Here is a 19,041-nt window from a genome sequence, read left to right on the forward strand (position 1 = left end):
GAAAACAAACGCTGTAGTCCAAACGAGCCATTCATTGTAGTTCTTGAAAAGGGATTTTTTTTAAAAACGAAATATCTCCCTTTGGAGTGGACTTTGAGATTTGTAACTTTCTAGATCTTTTTTATGCCCAAACATACACACTACACACTGACTAAAATTTAAAAAAGTGAAAAAGCATAATAGGACCCCTTTAATACTTGTTTTGATACTTTTGTTTTATTTATTTATTTATTTTGCTTGGAACACAAAGGGGGGAAAAATGTCATAGTTTACTCATACTGACCGTCACCAAACTCATTAGATGTTTCTGATAGTCGTGTTTTAATTGAACACAAAAGTGTTTGCATAATATGGGCTCTTTTCCATTCTTTTACACTGAATGGGGACCAACATTTCTTGCTTCAAAAGAATGCAAAAGCACCATAAAAGTTATTGATTTGAATGGTGATTTATATGCCAAGTTGAAGTCAGGAACTTAAATTATATTCTTAAAAAAAAAAAACTTGTCCCTTTTAGACTTGCACTCTATTCATTTACTGCTTGTTTTCTTAAAAAAAACACTAACACTAGCTTTTCTAATCTTCTATATTCTATCTATAAATATTCGATCTATTTGTTTTTCTTTTTATTTATTATACAATTAACAAAAGCAAAAAATATGCAAGTCATTTTTCACTAAAAATCTTCCAGTAACTGCTGCAACTGTATCCTTGAGCCAGAACCAAATCAGTGTGATTTGATGTATTATAATCAGTCTATATAATATTTTTTATTATAACTTTATGGTGCTTTTTATTAATATTAAAAGATGCAGTCCACTTTCATTAGAACTGCCTAAAAAACGAGCTATCAGTATTTTATTAAAATGAAAAGCAAGACGTGGGTTTGGAACAACATGGCGAGTACACAGTTACAGGTTATATATAATAATATAATATATTCTTTCTCTCTGTTTTTCTCAGGGCCCACAGTGTTGCTCAGACCTGGCTGTTTCTTTCCACTATGTGGATGCATCACACATGTACCTGCTGGAATACTACACTTACCACTTGCGTGCCTTTGGCTACAAATACCGCTATCAGCCCCCTGAGCCCAGTGTCATACAAGACTTAAATGCTCCAGCCCCAGACAAAGTGGAAATCGGAGACATAGAGGAAAAGCTGGGGGCAGAAGAACAGGAAGGAGAAAAGAAATCCCTCGAGCATAATGAAAAGTTATAGCAGATTTTTGCGTAGGAATTTTTACAAGTAACATTTAAAATCTTCTTCCAAAAGAACTGTTTTTGGGATGGCTTTGTTTCTTGGATAATGTCTTAAAATATATTCTATATTGTGCCACAGAAATGTGTGCATGACATGTTTGCGTGATTTAATGAAGTGGTACAGTTGGGAGTGTGCTCCTCTTAATAATGCAATTGTATGCGAATGTTTAAATATGACAGTGCGGAATTGTATGAAATGAAGGTTTAGACTTGTGTGTAGGACCCTGCCTTAATAGTATAATAACATTGGGTAATATTTTGGGGCCAGAAGCAAGGTTGCCTCTGCATTCGTTATACTTTGCATTCATTTCTAATTTGTATTTCTTTGTATAAAAATATGAGTTTGCTCTGCACTGTCATCATAAACACACATCATAAAATGTATGATTTAACAGCAATGCCATAAGAAAAAGGGGCACTGATTTTACTTTCATTTGCTCATTCCCTTGAATTAGTGCCTCTGCTCTGATCCAGAAAAATCATGCATTTCCATATGTCCCTGGACCACGTTTGTATTGAGTTTAGGCAATATTTAAACAGCAGCTTATAGATGTGTTTTCTCTACACAGTCTACAATACCTTTGCCAAAGTTGAACGTGCACAATTTACTTTGACTAAGATTACATCAAAATAAAAATTAACCAGGATGTAGTCCTTCAACTGACACCAAAACAGCTATTACCCTTCTCTGAAAGTTAAAGGGATAGTTCACCCAAAAATGAAAATTGTCATCATTTACTCTTCCCAAAGTTGCTCCAAATCTGTACGAGCCTCTATGAGAAGATATTGCGAAGAATGTAGGTAACCAAACTGTTTCTGGTAGCCATTTACTTGTATAGTATGGAAAAAAATACTATTGTGGTCACTGACTACCAGCAATTGTTTTGTTCTTCAAAATATCTTCCTTTGTGTTCAGCAGAAGAAAGTTCATACAGGTTTGGAACAACATGAGTATGAGTAAATGATGACAAAATTTTCATTTTTGGGTGAACTACCCCATTAGGAAAGTTTCAAGAATACGGATTAGTAAGATTCTGTTGGCTGGCCCAATAGTTCATGAGTGCCTGGGAAAGAAGTAAAGGTAGCAAGGTAGATAAGACCGTGTAAGTATACACGGTTTTTTTCTCCATGCTAATGGGAATTGTGGTCTTCTAGATGAATGGTGTAGTGTAACACGCTGTGAAGTAATGCAGCTTGTGAGTTATTGGAACTGACCACATAATGCTTTATTTAATTGTTTGCAGTGTGACTGTGGAGGTTTTTGTTTATCTGGAATTGAATGTCAGGTTTTGCTTCGGTTTACACTGCCAGTGTTGTAACTCCTACAGCAGTCTGTGCGTGAGATTAGACGTGTTGATTTTGAAGTTGATATAGCCGCTTGTCCAGGGTGGTGAAATTGATTCAGTTTCTTGTGGTGTGTGCTTTATGTCTCAATTACTCAATTATTTGTGTGTATTTGCTGTACTTAAAGGGATAGTGCATTCAAAAATGAAAACTCTGTTATCATTTACTCACCCTCATGTCATTCCAAACCTGATTATATTTCTTTTGAGAAACAGATAAAGATATATGTATTCTTTTTTTTCATGATTGGACCCTATTATATAAACAAAACATTCTTCAGCATGTGTGTTGAAAAACATGAGGCTGAGTAAATAACAGTGTTCGTTTTTGGTTGAACTGTCCCTTTAAATGTGCTGGTTTTGGTACGTTTTCTGAAAGGACCCTTTTAAAATGATGCACACTAAATGTGTGTCATTCAAATTCACTTTTTTTTTTTTTAATTCCAGTATGATAGGATTTGAGATAAAGCTGAGAGTTAAATCAGAGGCAGCAGTGCTCAAACTCTTGCACTTGCAGATATTTTGACTGTGCGCTATATAGTTTGACACCACAATTATGAAGGAATTCAAAGTTTCTTTTATTTTGAACTGGAAGTGAGTTTATTTTAATACCAACCACTTTTGTCCTTTGACCACTCCAAGCACAAAGTCACTTTTGCTTTTGTCATAGAACTGAATGATTTTGAAGTGACTCAAATGAGCAAATACAAATACATACAGATATACAGTTTATGTTATTGGTAAAATTATCCTCATTTTAGTTGCTAATCAAATTCTGTGTACATCTTGAAATTGTTAATGGAATGATTATGGTTTTGACTAAACATGATTGCTTTACTTATCAATGAGTATTCAGTAATACATGGTGTGAATTAAGCTATAGGGAAATCTCTGTGAGAATTGCCAGAGTAATGGAAATGTTTGCAGTATTCTGTACTAGTCTGTTGATTCAAAGAGGAAAAGCACTCTTGAGTTTGCGCCATCCACTTTAAGTATGATCTAATAGTTGTTTTTTGGGGGGTCAATTTCCATTATTTCAAAGAGAAGTTAGCCATGAAATGTTTGAACGTGCTCATACTTTCCTAGTATGCTGATGATCTTCCTTAGAAAAGCTCTGGCTAAAATTCCTTTGTAAACGTTCCCTTTACAGAGTTTACTTTGTAAGTTGACTTAAGTTTGCATATTTCAGATCCTCAACAGAGAGAAAGACATGCAAATCTTAAGATGAGTAGTTTTCTTTGGAGACGTTGCATTGATTGAGCAAAGTGTTTTGCCAAATTGCGTTGACTAAGAAGGCCCATAGAAATTTGCTTCTGCACTCTGGGAGATGTGTATTGGATTATATAATGAAGAGGGAACCCAACTTGTCAGAAATGAAGCAGAACCATTCATAGTGCGAACATCAAAACCAGCAATGCATATCTGAATTCATGCGTTTCATGCCCTTGTCTTTAATCCAAAGGTATATGTGTTCCTTTCTTATTCTCTTTTGGTAGGGTCTTTTATGTACAAAGGGAATCCTGTACAGTACTTCCACAGCAATCTTTTATTTATAAAAAAGAGTGTGTGAGGCAAATGTGTGACAAGAATAATTCAATGAGGAATAATAACCAGCATATTAAATAAAGACTTATTTTACATTAAACTGTTTTTATGTGGCCTCTTCTATGAATAAATAAATAAAATAGTATTTTTGCAGCACTTTAAATAAGCATAAAATTAATAAGGTATGAGCAAGAAAATTTACAGTGTATCTTATGTATTCTTCGGTCTTCCTACATCTGTCTTTTTTTTTTTTTTTTTTTTTTTTTACATCTGTCTTTTCATCCCAGGATTGTCGTCATTCTTGAAAACTAAGTAAATCTATCAACACATCCTTTGTCTGATTTGAGTCTGGTGCATTCTGTACTCAGACATCTTAATAGCGTAAATGTAAGAATTTTTATCCTACATAAAAGAGATGAAATATACTACAATGACCGCACTGACAATAAACTGAAACTCGTACAGCTTAGTTATAGTACAAAGACTTTTTCTTCAGAATGGCAGAATTGCATGGTGGATGAGTTCTGGACTGAAGAAGTTAGGCTTCATACACCACAGCAAAACCTTCATGAAAAACAACAACAATGCAATAAAATCAATAAAGTTATGTAGAAACCTCTGATAAAAATGACTTATGTTGATCATCAGCAATTCATCAACTCTGACTTTAATGTGACCGTTCATTTGAACTCAAGGTAAACTTACAAATGCTCACCTCTGCCTTCTGTCCTTTAAGAAAATGTTGCCTCTTCTCTGTCCTCTCCAAGCAGGAATAGCTGGTAGTCAAAACAAATACTATAAGGCTTGGTATTTTTTAGATGCTCATTTACTACAATTCTATATAGTGGCCAGTAGAGGTCAGTGTATTCGCTGCAGTGTTCTGTATGTCACTCATTCTGCACTGTGCAAATTTCAAACGCTAAAGCGTGGTATATAGGCATGCTTGCGCATGGTGACATAAATATAGACAATAAATAATAAATTAACCTCAAATTATTGCACTTTCTTATTTCCTATTTACTCTTTAGATTGACAAATATTGACCACCGTTTACATGTCCTGTCACAGACTTACCAGACACATTGTTTCTCCGTCCTAACAATCCAACAAAGATATCATTCATATTAGCTGCAAAAGACCAAAGAGAAAAATCTCATCAAGCTCTGATGTTACTTTAATTAATAATAGGTGTATGTTAATGAAGAAAACTGGAACTTACGTCTAAATGGTGAATTTGTGTCACGATTCGTTCCTGTGAAATAAAAATGAATAATAAATCCAACATAAAATACCATTGACCTTGAAGGAATATAGCTCTCAGTTCTGTCATTTACTCATCCTCAAGTTGTTTTAAACCTTAATGATGATATTTTTCTGTGAAACAACAACATGAAGGTGAGAAAATGATGTCCTAATATTGTGCATTTTTTTGTGTGCAAATTTCATCATTCATATGATTTAGTTTCCCTGTGTCTCACCTGCGCTCCTCCTGCCCATCAGGCCAATAAAACTGTCATAATCTATATCATTATATCGTTTCTCATAGCGCTCAGACTGGGGGTCGCTGTTGTCCTGTACAGAAAACACAAACAGGATCGCAAATGAAAGTCTGACCCACTAATGTGAATGACTCGGTAACATGAAGACTCTGGACTGTGATGATCATTAAAGTTATAAAAACAACTGGAAAAAAAAAAGATCAGGGAACTGCTTTGAAGAACTGATTTTACGATACAATAAAATAATACAATAAAGCAGTGAGTGGTAGATTTGTTTTTTGTGGCAATGTGTGTGTGTAAAAACCTGTATGTGTGTAGTTTGCCAGCGTGGACACTCATGACTGAACCTCTGTTTGAGCTCATATTTAACAGTCAGATATCACATTAATAGAGCCATTAAGGTTTTAATATCATTATGATTCATTCTAGCCATCTCCATACATTCTCTCCGTATCGGTTGAATTTTTAAGTGGTCATATTTCCGGTATACATATAGCCTAACCGAATATTAAATGAAAAAAAAAACATACTACAATAATAAACATCTATATTAGCCTACTTAAATATTCTCTATTAATTTTGTCCTCCAAACTAAAATTTAGATTTTTGCAATAGGCTACCTGTTGAGTAAACAAGTGACCCCACAATCAAAATACACTAGCATATATTATGCTATTGTGGAAGGTAATTATATATATTCATAGTATATATGTAAATAGTTAGATAGATTCCCCCCCCCGTTATTTAGAATGCTTTTAAGTAGGCTATTCACTTTTATTCAGTGTGACAACTAGCCCTATTAGATTCTTAGGCACATCGCGCACCTTTTCATCTCATAGAGCAAGTCCGTCTAACAAACCAATGTTATCCTTTTTAAAGTGTCGTTTAACGTGTACTTACCGTGAACGACGGATAGTCGAGCGCACAGCGCGAGGGTCGAGGACACGCGAACATCAGCAGCACATGAGAGAACAGCACGAGCAACCAACCGCAGGACATCCTCAGATCCACACCTGCGCCAAACTTTATTTAGAAAATCCAAACCAAACAATTCTTCCTTATAAAGCTAGAATAATTTGATCAAAGAAGTAATAATACCTTTTAAATACACTGAGATGAGCGGGAGTTCAGGAGGATGATGTTCAGTTCTGTCTTTCCAGAGCTGTAAAGACTCGCAGGTGCGCGCGTTCCTTTATTTGTAGCGTGCGTTCGCGCGCTCCGCTCACACAAGCTCGGGCAAGCTGGCTCTCCAATACGAACCAAATAATGATGCTAACATATTCTAGTGACGCAAAGTCATTAACACTCAGAGCCTTGACGTATTTGTGCGGTCAGTTATATTACTACTAAACTCACACCTTCACGTAAAATTCAGTCCAGTATTGTCTATGCAGATTGACCTGTGGTTTATTATTTCTGTAAGATTTGTGAAGCAGTGATTAATGAGAAAATGTGTAGAGTATAGGCTTTACAGTTCATTATATACAGAATCATAAGTTGGCAAATGGACAAGGTTATTTGCATTGTGTTCTGGGAAATAGAGGGTGTGTGAGTTTTAGAAGATTTTTTTATTCAGAAAGACTTGTGTTTGACAGAGGGTTCAACTCTTATTATTCAGTGGGATTATGAGTCATCTATACTGGTCATTCCATTTACTCCATCTCATTACAGATATGTCCTTGATTAGGACAAAGCTGTCGGTGAGTTATAGAAAAGGTGCTGCCTTGATTAAGATCTGTATGAGCCTGATTGATGCTTATGGCTTTAAAGCAAGGCTTAGATTTAAAGCTCTCTGAAACTGGAAGAAATATTCTTTAAAATATATACATTTTGTACGAAAAATACATTTGACCTCTTGACCTCTTTAGTCTGTTTCTGTGTGATGATTGCTGTATATCTCTAATTTTCCTACCTGTGAGACCGAGATGAAATCAAGATTGACATTTGCCATCAGACGCCTCCGTTCCAAACAGTTCAGTAGTGAATTTGTTGGTGTGTTAACAAAAAAAGGGGGGGGGGCTTGGGGGAGAAAAAAATTAATGAAAATACTCACCATGACAACAGGAATGAGAGTTTCTTCCTGGTGTGACAACTAGCCCCCTAGATGAATTCTTTTTCTTTCTTTCTTTCTTTCTTTCTTCATTTATTGCCTTTTAACATTAGATTTTATTGGCCTCCATGTTTTATAGGGTATGAAATTCTACTAAATTCATTTGCATAGAGAAGCCCTGAACCACTGAAGCCAATTAGTTTTTTTCAAATTATTCTTACTTCTCTCTTTTGATTCCTCAGCAAACAGGAAAGCTCTTAATGATACACCGACGCACTACATTCCTCATGAAGCCGGATTTGCTGTATACAAGGGATGTGGAGCTGGAAAACAGGACTTTGAAGTGATTAAGTCCGGTTGTTTGCATTGAGAACAAATGATTCCTTCAGTTCTGAACATTTCCATACCATCAAAACAAGTGATTATTTACGATAGTCTTGTCAGTGGAAGTAAGAAGCATGCGTTCCCATAAGACTGATTTGTTCCTGCATTTGTAAGAAAGTGTTGCTTGTTCGGAAGTACACCCACACTCACTAGTCCAGTCAGTGCTTCTCAATGGTGAATGACACCTACCATCTTTTGCTTACGCAAATCAACTCACACACAAACACACACACACACACACACACACACACAGAATCACTCTCATTTTCTTTCTTATAGCCTAATTTCCTTGAATTTTTACTGTATTTCTGGTCTCATTCAGTCACCAAATATCGATTCACATAATGTGTTCAGATTACAATGAACGACTGAATGCAAAGAAGTTCAATGCATGTTCATTGTTCAGACTTTGTTCTGCCAGTTGAAAAAACCCTTCACTATCGTCATCACCATCATCTTTCTTTCTTATATTAATTACTATATCCAAATGTGGCATATAATAGTACACTTATTTTTAGTATATTTTATTTGTTTGCATTTTGTGTCAATGAAATTCAGCATTCAAAGGTTGCTTCCGTTCAACCCTCGCCCACCTACACGCTCTCACCCAAACACACCTTTGAGTCTTTAGATCAAGGAGAAAATAGTGATTGAATGCTTCCTCTGTCCATGTTTTAAAAAGAAACTTTGATTGTCTGTCTCATGGTCAGTGATCATTGAAAGTACAGAGCATTTATCAGACTTTGTATCTTCATAAGCATAACCTAAAGTGACCTCAGTTACTGAAAACTTTGCAAAGATGATGCATCACTTTCCATCAAACATACATATGGCATGACAATGAGCAGAAGTGAGAGATAACTTGAATTTTTCAGTTTTCAGCATAAACTAAACCAAAGAATTTAACACTGCCATATTGCTGCTGGATGCGTTATACCACATTTTTAAGGCTGGACTGATTTAGGGGACAGTTCAAAACAAAACAAGTAAATAAAATAAAATAAAATATATTCTCCCTGCCTCTGACACAGTATACTTACACAAGATTATGTGTGTGAATATGAATATGAATGTATGTGAGAGAGATTTGCTCATTGATTTAGTAGTAATGCATTACCCTATGCATGCCCCATCCTGAGGCTACTCCAGGTAATTTTGTGTAATCCAATTATAACCATCCAATTATATCCAATTATGACTAAATAAGATTGCATCGAGTCCTATCTAACACATTTTACTACTCTGTGGCATCCATAATGACATGTAAACTGGGGAGATATTTGACTTATGTTCTCACACATGAACACACACAAAAATCACCCAAAGCCCCCTTAATTGGTGATACTGTATGATGAGTTCCCTCTTAAGGGTTTATTAACACTTGATATGGTGCTGTGTGTGTGTGTAATCACTGCATGTGTGTCACATGTGACTCAAGTGTAAGAATCCCTTTGTGTTTTGGGCCAATAAGTTGACATGTGAAAATGAGAATCGCACTTCTGCATATTTCTGCTTGTACCTCACTCCTCCCACCCGTTTCAGTGTTTCTCACTTAAGTGAGAAATGATGGCATTGACGCTGGAGCCATTAGCGAAATTTATTAGGCCCCATGTAATCAGACAACTGTGAGCTGGTCTCAGTATTTCATAAGAGCGTCTCTGAACGCACAACACATTGAACCTTGAAGCAGATGGGCTAAAGCAGCAGAAGACCACAAAGTGTCACTCCTGAAAACAAGGCTACAGTTCACACTGGCTCACCAAAACTGGAAAAATAGAAGATTGGAAAAAGGTTGCCTGGTTTGATGAGTCTCAATTTCTGCTGCGACATTCAAATAGAGTCAGAATTTGGCGTAAACAACATGAAAGCACATATCCATCCTGCCTTGTATCAAAGGTTCAGGCTGGTGATGGTGGTGTAATGGTGTGGGGGATATGTTCTTGGCACACTTTGTGTTGGGGAAAGTTACTTTTAAAAGTAATGCATTACAATATTGCGTTACTTCCTAAAAAAGTAACTAATTACGTTACTTAGTTACTTTGTATTGAAAGTAATGCGTTACGTTACTTTTGCGTTACTTTTTTAAATCTGGGCTGGGCTTGCTTTTTTGCTTTTAATATAAAAATTTCTATTTTTGGCAAATGTAAAAGCCCTTTCACACCAAAAGCCTCAGGCTGAAGGAAATGTAAATTCACGTCTGTACAGTATACACAGAAGAAGAAAGTTCAACACTCTTCAGCAATAAAAAAAGAAGAAGAAATGTTAGTTTATCTTGTGTAATTTTTGCTTATTAGTATGGCTGAATTGGATCACCGAAGGTCAGCAGCAAATTGGTTAATAAAATGGGATTAAATACATAAAGGATATTTGTATTATTTAACATATTTAATTATTGCAGCTTTGAGTCATATTCTGAGTTGCTTTTAACTGTTTTTATTAATTTTGAGGAAAACTAAATCTGATTTTTTTTTTTGTGAGTGAGTGGGATGAATTAATGCATGTTCACATTTATTCTAGAACTAAAGTAACATCTTACTCCCGATTTCTCTCAACAAGGGGACAGGAGAGCTTTCAATCAATAAATGGGAAAAAAAGTAACTGGCGTTACTTATTTGAAAAAGTAACTCAGATATTTTCTTGTAAATTAAAAAGTAATGCGTTACTTTACTAGTTACTTGAAAAAAGTAAGGGGGGCGGGGCTTGATGTTGCAGGGCGGAGCTATGGTGGGGGATTTTTGACAAAATGCTAATATTAAAGGGGTCCTATTATGCTTTTTCACTTTTTTAATTTTTTAAAAATCCCTTTTCAAGAACTACAACGAACGGCTTTTTTGGACGATTAATATGTCTGATGAAAGCTTCCCTCACCCATGAGTCACTCATTGGAATATCATTACAAATAATTCTGGGAGGTGTTTCACTTTTAAGTAAAGAATGTAATAATTCATTTATTCGTCAACTTTCTCAATCTCGAAACTCAATTTCTCCCAAAGGGAAATATTTTTGGGGTTCTAAAATAGATAACATTCAATGGAGGAAAACATGGTAACAAACAAAGGTTTCTTAAGAAAATACCTACTTTTATAGATTTCTTATGTGAAGTAGAACATTTAATTAAATCACTAAGAGTAATTAATAACAAAAAATGTATTTCTTTTTTGAAGAGATATGATGAGATCTTTCATGTACTGTGATTAATACTTGTTTTAGTGTTTTTATTTATTTATTTATTTTTTATTATTTTTTAATCCTCTTTTCTTTATTTGAGTTTAAGGTATTGGTGAAGTTTATGTCCGAAGAAGCAAGTAGTTTGAATCCCTTGAAATTGACTAAGTCACTGAAGGAAATGGTAGGAAATATTGAAAGTGCTAAGATGTTGCGAGATGGAAAAATGATCATTTTCTGCAAAGACAGTAAACAACAAAAGGCTGCTCTAGGGATTAAGACTATTTTAGGGCAAAAGGTTACTAGTCAAGTTATGGGAGAAAAGAAATGGATGAGAGGAGTTATTACTGGAATACCAACGAATGTATCAATAGATACGATTAAGAAAAGCATTTCAGGAGCAAAAGTGATAGATGCGAGGAGGCTGAAATATACCCGAGACAAGGAGAGGATGGACAGTCTTTCTGTAATGGTTCATTTTGATGAAGAAAAATTGCCGGAAAGAGTGTTTTTAGGATTTATGAGCTATGTAGTTCGACCTTACATTCCACCCCCGCTAAGGTGTTTTAAGTGTCAAAAATATGGACATGTGGCTACAGTATGCAGAGGGAAGCAACGCTGTGCTAAATGTGGGGGGGATCATGAATACGGAAAGTGTGAGGAAGGTGAGAAACCTAAATGCTGCAACTGCGGGGGAGAACACAGTGCGGGGTATGGAGGTTGTCAGATCAGGAAAAATGCGGTCAAAGTTCAAAATGTTAAGATAACGGAAGGATTAACATATGCAGAGGCACTCTTGGAAACACGGAGTGATAATTCCAATTGGAAAGCCTGGAAAGGATCACTCAAAAGCATCAAATTATAGACCAATTTCTTTAACATCTAATTTATGCAAAGTGATGGAGAGAATGATAATTAGCCGATTAAATTATATAATAGAAAAGAAAAATCTAATATCTTCATATCAGAGTGGCTTTAGAAAAGGGCGTAATACAATGGATTCAATAATATGTCTAGAATCTGACATTAGAAAGGCAATAGTGAATAAGGAGGTGTTGGTAGGTGTGTTTTTTGTTGTGGAAAAAGCCTATAATATGCTGTGGAAAGAGGGACTTTTAGTTAAATTAGACAAGATGGGAATAAAAGGAAAAATGTACAATTGGATTATGGATTTTTTGATTAATAGGACCATACAAGTAAGGGTCGGAACAAGTTATTCTAGGACTTACTCAACAGATAATGGGACCCCACAAGGAAGTGTGTGTAGCCCAGTTTTATTTAACGTAATGATAAATGACATATTTTCAATGACTGGACAAGGATTTGGTAAATCTTTATATGCGGATGATGGTGCCTTGTGGTGCAACCCGACAGGCATTGAAAGGAGTATATTGTGCAATGATTAGACCTATGATTGATTATGGCAGCATAGTATATAGTTCGGCATCAGTATCTATGTTGAAGAAAGTAAGTGGTATTCAATCTCAAGCACTAAGAATAGGAAGGGGGGGCTTTAGAACATCGCCAGTGGTACCCGGAGGTACTGGGCCAAACGGGAGAGGCAAGCTCAAATACGACCCTCTAAGGCGAGGGGAGCACTGCCTGAGACAGCATTACACAAGAAGGTTCTCGCAAATGCCACCTATACTTCCCGCTCGATGCCTCAGCAAGAGGGGATATCCTGGAGCCCGGACATCCAGGAATTTTTTGCAGTGTCATGCCGGGTGCCAAATGATCGAGAAGGCTCCCGCAGAAGCCTCTGACCTGGCCGCATGGTCCAGGAAGCATGAAGCCGGAACCAGGGCTATCATACCGGCTGGACACAATATCGACGAGTGAGGTAACACTGCCAGTCGAGCACCTGGTTTCTGAATCCAGCAAAGGGGTGCTCACAGAGGACCTACCTTAGAAAGGACAGAAACACACAGGTCCCGGAAAACGCTGCAAAGAAATCTCACCGAAGGATTATACACACATAACCACCAGCACATGAAATACATATATATACATATATATATATAGAATGGATCATACTCACCCACCATGGTTCCCGCGCCGGAGCCCCGTTCAAGAGGTGACTCAAAGAAGCCTCTAGTCCAGACCATCAGCAAGGTGGTCACTATGAAGCCATAGAACCAACCAAACATATAGGTCCAGCATAGGAGATGGTAATGCAGGAAAATTCCTACCTAACCTCGGTCAGGTGGAGTGCTGGTGGTTATAGGGGAATTAGGAGCTAAGGGCAGATGTAAGACCCCCGAAGGAAACGAGTAGATACTCAAGTATCACTCTGATCCGGACGAAAGCGCTGATGCCTTGTCTGGATCACATCCCTAGGTCTTGCCTACCTCCCTTTGACCCGCGATTCCTTCTACCCCTACCCGCAGGCGGGGGAGGAGCGCGAGCCGCGACACTAGCCTTCTGTGGCCGTCTCTGATCCTCAGACCGAGACGGACCAGGACCCCTATGCTGTTCGGGTTTAGACCTGGACCATTGTGAAATGAAGGACTGAAGGCGGCTGAGCGCACCTTTGCCTCCCTGAACTTCTCGACCACCGTCTCAACGGAGGTAACCAAAAATATTTGGAAGGCGAAACCGGCGGATACAGGGTCAGGGTGACACTGTCAGAATTCACTGAATGCTAAATGCCACACAAAGACATGATGTAAATAAGATATTGTTTGCAGTTCACGGAATCGTGAGATTGCGATAAATTGAAGTGAAAAATCGTGATTCACATTTTAGCAAGAATCGTGCAGCCCTAATACACTGCATACAACATCACTGATTACAACTTGTACTTTTTTAGAGAGCTTTCACTCACGCTAGACTGAATTCAGTGATATTCTTTGATAATGTAAATGTTCTTTGCTCGCTGTATAATTTGTTCGTTGTTTGAATAATGTAGACATGCGGCGTTATAATTAAACTTAAAATGTCTTTTTATTAATCGTGATCAGGTTAAATACAAATTCAGTCTAATTAAAATATTTTATGTCATAATATGGTACTTGCCTAAAACGTTATGATGTGTGTAGTTAATAGATTACATTAGGCTACAGTGGTTTGAGCACGTTTGACCAGAGACTAGAGTGCAATTAAAGAGCTGTGCTTATTGTGATTGACGGTGGCCGTCTTGAGAAGCGAGCAAGCTTCGTAAAATGGCTCATAAAAAGGACGAGGACGTGAATGGTTTTTACAAGTCGGAATGTAAAATTACGGTAATATTGCGTGAACATTTCACATGAAATGCTGTCAGTGTGAGGGGGAGAAGTAGGGACGCGCGCCGCGAGGCACCCAAGAAACCCAAGAAAGCTTTAGGCTATATTTCTGGACAGTTTAATAAATAATTAATCACAAAACTATCACAGAAATCACAGAAATTGGGGATGATCGAGGGGCACAAGGATAATCTCAGACCCGGCCCTGCGGCTGGGGCTGCTGCAGCACCCTTAGCACCCCTAGTTCCCACAGCCATGGTTTACTTACATGCTATTACAATCAAAGGTCTCTTTAGGAAATGATGGAGAAATGATTATGTGTGAAATGATGCAACGCCCTCTGTTGGCAATATAAAATAGCAGGGTCCAAAGTCCAATGCCACATAATTTGGAATAAATAAATAAATAGATTGTTTAGCTGATTCATAAAATAGATAGATATGTACATGAATTAAACAGCCAACAGAAAACTGATGTATACTTTCTTTTTTTTTTTTTAAGTATGATTGACTAATCATTGCAATAATCAGACTCACCACTAGTCACCAGAATTAATTAAAATCGGATTTAGATTGCGCAATATGCCTGTCAGATGTTGGATGTTGTATATTGATTCAAATATGTGGTCTGAGCAGAAGAGTAATGTTTAACTTGACTGAACCAAGTGGATCTTTGTGTGAGGGTAATGACCTGTAAGCAAAACATGAAGTCCTCCATCTTTTTATAATCACTTCACTAAAAATGTACGCACGGGTGCACAAGCCTGCTCTCTCTCACACATGCACACTCTCACACAGTCTTCCCAGGCATGAAACGAGTATTCTGCAATTTATCTGGGTCAAACACAAAGCCCCTGCACCCCTCCATAGTCTTCAAGAGAGAAAGCAGAGAGAGAATGAGAGGAAGAGAGGGGACATGAGGGTAAATAAACAAAACGCCCATAGAACACATTGATCCTATCCACGTGATGTCGCATTCATCACTGGGCAATGGGGCCAGTGAGAGAGAAGGGGGCAAAACGAGAGAGAGGGAGATGTATATGTTTTTGTGAAGGCTGGATTCTAACAGAGAGGTACTATCGGGATTGTTAGAAGGTAAGAGCCTTATTACTCTCATATTAATCTGAAGATCAATCATTTCAAAGCAAGTGTAACATGCAAATGAGTTGAGATATAATTTCCTCTGTAATTTAGATTTAAAAAACTGACAGACTGCATGCTTGAGAAGCTGAGAATTTTTTAATTTGAAAAAACTATTTAAAAATTATATTATAGAACCTTATGATGGAAGTTTTTTTGTTTTATTTAATTAATATTTAATTTGAAACTATTTAATAACATTCATACAGTAAATCAGAATTGGATTATACATTTGCAAATACATTTGAAAATACAATACAGTAGGGTCCAAAAGTCAAAAACCACATATATTTTTTCCATTTAAATATGGAAATAAACACAAAATTATTTTAGATAAAATTATAAAATAAAATACAAGTAAATGAATAAATAAATGAGAAGCAAAGTTGACGTTTTACTTATTTTATTTCAATAACTTGAATTTTATGTTAAATATATGGGTATGTTTAGAGAAGAAGTGTATGTAGAAAAGCAGGAGAGTCTTTTAGAGTGAGGAGTCTTACAAAAAAAAGTGCTCATCCCCTTTTTTCCTATCTTCCTTCCTTCCTTCTTTTTGTCCAGTTCCACTTTGAAAAAAACAAGCACACAAATACACATATCTCATGTTCTCACCCCTGTGGTGTAGCTACAGCTGCAGATATTTGTGCAGATACAGTATATACATAAACAGCTTCATGGACACTGCATGCACAAACGTAACTTAAAGTAACAGTCTACACAAAAATGAAAATGAAACATCATTTACTCACCCTCATGTTGTTCCAAACCTGCATGACTTTCTTTTTTTCGTGGAACACAAAATGTATTTTTAAGAATGTTGGTATCCAAACGGTTTCAGTTGCCATTGATTTCCATTGTATGGACAAAAATACAAGTCAATAGGACCCAAAACTGTTTGGTTACCAACATTCTTCAAAATATCTTCTTTTGTGCTCCACAGAAGAAAAAAATAAAACAGAAGAGTAAATGATGACAAAGTGTTCATTTTAGGGTGGGCAATTCCTTCAAAACATTCAACACTGAAACCATGATTTGCTTGATGTTGCAGGTCTCCACAGTTCAACATGACTAAAAGGAATTCAAAACTCAGATGGTTACTTCTCATCCACCTCTTAATGTCTGATGTAGTATTTGGCAGAGCTCCACTCCCTCAAAGCAACCCGAGGCCTTCAGTCACTTCAATGCCTCAAACAGAGCAAGTAGAATCACAAGTTGTTGAAGATGATCTTGCTGCCGCCCATCAGTTGGTCTCAAACCTCTCAGCCTCTCTACAAGGTCAGCTGGATCTCCAAAGCAATGTAAGCTGTGCAGAGCTCTCTAATGGAGGCTGGAGTGGAAAGGGTTTCTCTCAGGAGCTATTAGGGTTGGCAATGGTGCCCGTGCTGGTGTCAGCAGGATGTTTGTTTGAAGCCCAAGCACTGGTAATGCAACTCTATGTGGTGTTGGGGCAAAATGATACACATGAATTTTTACAGGACATTCTGGAGCTGATCAAGAGAGGTAAAGAGAGAGATTCAGCACACATGGTCCATCACAGTGTATTCCAAACCCCTTCATCTCCTTCTATGCTGAACTCTGAGTCTCAACGCCACCTACAGGCTGTAATATTTAACATTAATCAGCTAGCTGAGGTGGGTGAGAAAGAAGATAAGGGTAAAGTTGGGCCTAGTGGGAATTGCAATGGATGGGTGAGAGTGAAAGCCACTCGGTTTCTCGGGCAGGCCGCAGAACAGAGCAAGCCATTGTGTCTTGAAGAAGCACAGCAGGTTTGTGGAAGCTTGGGATTCCAATGTGCAGGTGTGACCCAGGATGGCGATTCTGGATATTTCCATGTTATCTTGAGGCCTGGAAGCCACGTAGTGCCTTCATCTAACTTTGAGAGCTGGATTCAGAATTGCAAGGTGGGGTCTGTCCGTTGGCGCAGAAACGGGATCCCTCAACATCACTGTGTAAATGAAAAAGAGGAGCGAGTGTATACAGTAGTGGAGTGGATTCCAGCAGTCTCCACGCTGTATAATCTGGGAACAGCCGTTTACTATGCTTCGGTTAGCTGCTATGACACTGCAAAAGAGAGAGCCATCTTCAGCACTGTGGATCTGGGCACAGACGCCCTCATGGCCGTAACAGGGGGAACCGCGGGGGTTGCCGGTTATGCGTTGGGGGCTGGTTTAAAAACGGGTGTGAAGGCAGGGATTAAATATCTGCTGAACAGCATGAAAGAGGAAGATGACCTGGTAATGAACCAGAACAGCTGGGAGGATGGAACTCTCGCTGTCCAGTAAAAGACCAAGGAGAAACCGATGAGGAGATTCAAGAACAACAGCTGCATTGCTCCATGGCCTCAAGGATTTTTCCACCTGTAGTAAATGATGTTTAGAACGCTCTATTTCTATATGTTCAGTCATAATAAATATGTTCAGTCATAAATACCTTAATATCCAAAAGGTATTTAATGACATTAGCAGGAAGTGACATTATTTTTTGGTGGGAAATAATAACAGCCCAAACATGAGCATTCTTTTTTCCCCCCCCATTCAACATTCCATACTGTTAGGTAATAGAAATCTGTATAATATTTTTATTTTTATATATTATACTATTATAATATGATATAATGTATCATTAATGTTTCAGAAGACACCCTTTTTATGCATCATGCTTAATTTTCTTGTCATTATGTAAATAATGCCTGAGTTTGAGCATATTTCTTAAAGTCTGGTATTCATATATATCCTATTTTAAAGGGTTAGTTCGCCCAAAAATGAAAATTCTGTCATTAATTACTCACCCTCATGTCGTTCTAAACCCGTAAGACCTCCGTTCATCTTCGGAACACAAATTAAGATATTTTTGATGAATTCTGAGACCTCTCTGACCCTCCCATAGACAGCAATGTAATTCCCATGATCTGTGTCAGCTGCGTCACACGGATACGTTGTTTTCGTTCAAATCAAAGCGTAAACAACGTAAAAAATGTATCCGTGTGACGCAGCCGACACAGAATAGCATACACTGTTTACGTCCAGCGGATATTCTCCAAAATGGCACCAGGGTGATGCGGAGGAGACGTTTGAATAAAGTCATAATTTTTTTTCTTTTGCGCACAAAAAGTATTCTCGTAGCTTCGTATAATTGCGGATGAACCCCTGATGCCACATGGATTATTTTACAGATCTCCTTGCTACGTTTCTGGACTTGGGAACATTTCAGTTGTGTTGCTGTCTATGCAGGGTCAGACACCTTTCAGATTCCATCAAAAATATCTTAATTTGTGTTCCGAAGATGAACGAAGGACTTACGGGTTTGAAACGACATGAGGGTGAGTAATTAATGACAGAATTTTCATTTTTTGGTGAACTATCCATTTAAACCAGGGCTGTCCAAACTCTGTCCTGGAGGGCCGGTGTCCTGCAGAGTTTAGCTCCAACCCTAAT

At 37.5% G+C, this 19,041-nt stretch overlaps 2 protein-coding genes across 2 annotated transcripts in view; both read left to right on the forward strand.

Moving 5' to 3' along the window:
* LOC107711070 (glycoprotein-N-acetylgalactosamine 3-beta-galactosyltransferase 1-B-like) overlaps window positions 1-4,249 on the forward strand; it is a 13,324-nt gene extending 9,075 nt beyond the window's left edge. Inside the window, exon 4 of the mRNA XM_016515987.1 lies at window positions 963-4,249. Within this exon, the coding sequence (XP_016371473.1) occupies window positions 963-1,220 (258 nt within the window). The 3' untranslated portion in view covers window positions 1,221-4,249. The remainder of the gene's footprint in view (window positions 1-962) is intronic.
* An 11,215-nt stretch (window positions 4,250-15,464) lies between these two features.
* Window positions 15,465-17,965, forward strand: LOC107711074 (uncharacterized). Its single transcript, XM_016515992.1, has 2 exons — window positions 15,465-15,562; window positions 16,656-17,965. Exon 2 carries the CDS (start codon window positions 16,672-16,674, stop codon window positions 17,887-17,889), a length of 1,218 nt encoding a protein of 405 aa, XP_016371478.1. The 5' UTR covers window positions 15,465-15,562; window positions 16,656-16,671; the 3' UTR covers window positions 17,890-17,965.
* Window positions 17,966-19,041: the final 1,076 nt, after the last annotated feature.

This window comes from Sinocyclocheilus rhinocerous, unplaced genomic scaffold, assembly GCF_001515625.1.
Source record: "Sinocyclocheilus rhinocerous isolate Xijiao unplaced genomic scaffold, SAMN03320098_v1.1 scaffold85, whole genome shotgun sequence".
NCBI lineage: Eukaryota > Metazoa > Chordata > Actinopteri > Cypriniformes > Cyprinidae > Sinocyclocheilus > Sinocyclocheilus rhinocerous.

Coding starts and splice junctions, on each gene's coding strand:
- LOC107711074 (XM_016515992.1), top strand. CDS start 16,672: ATGACTAAAAGGAATTCAAAACTCAGATGGTTACTTCTCATCCACCTC.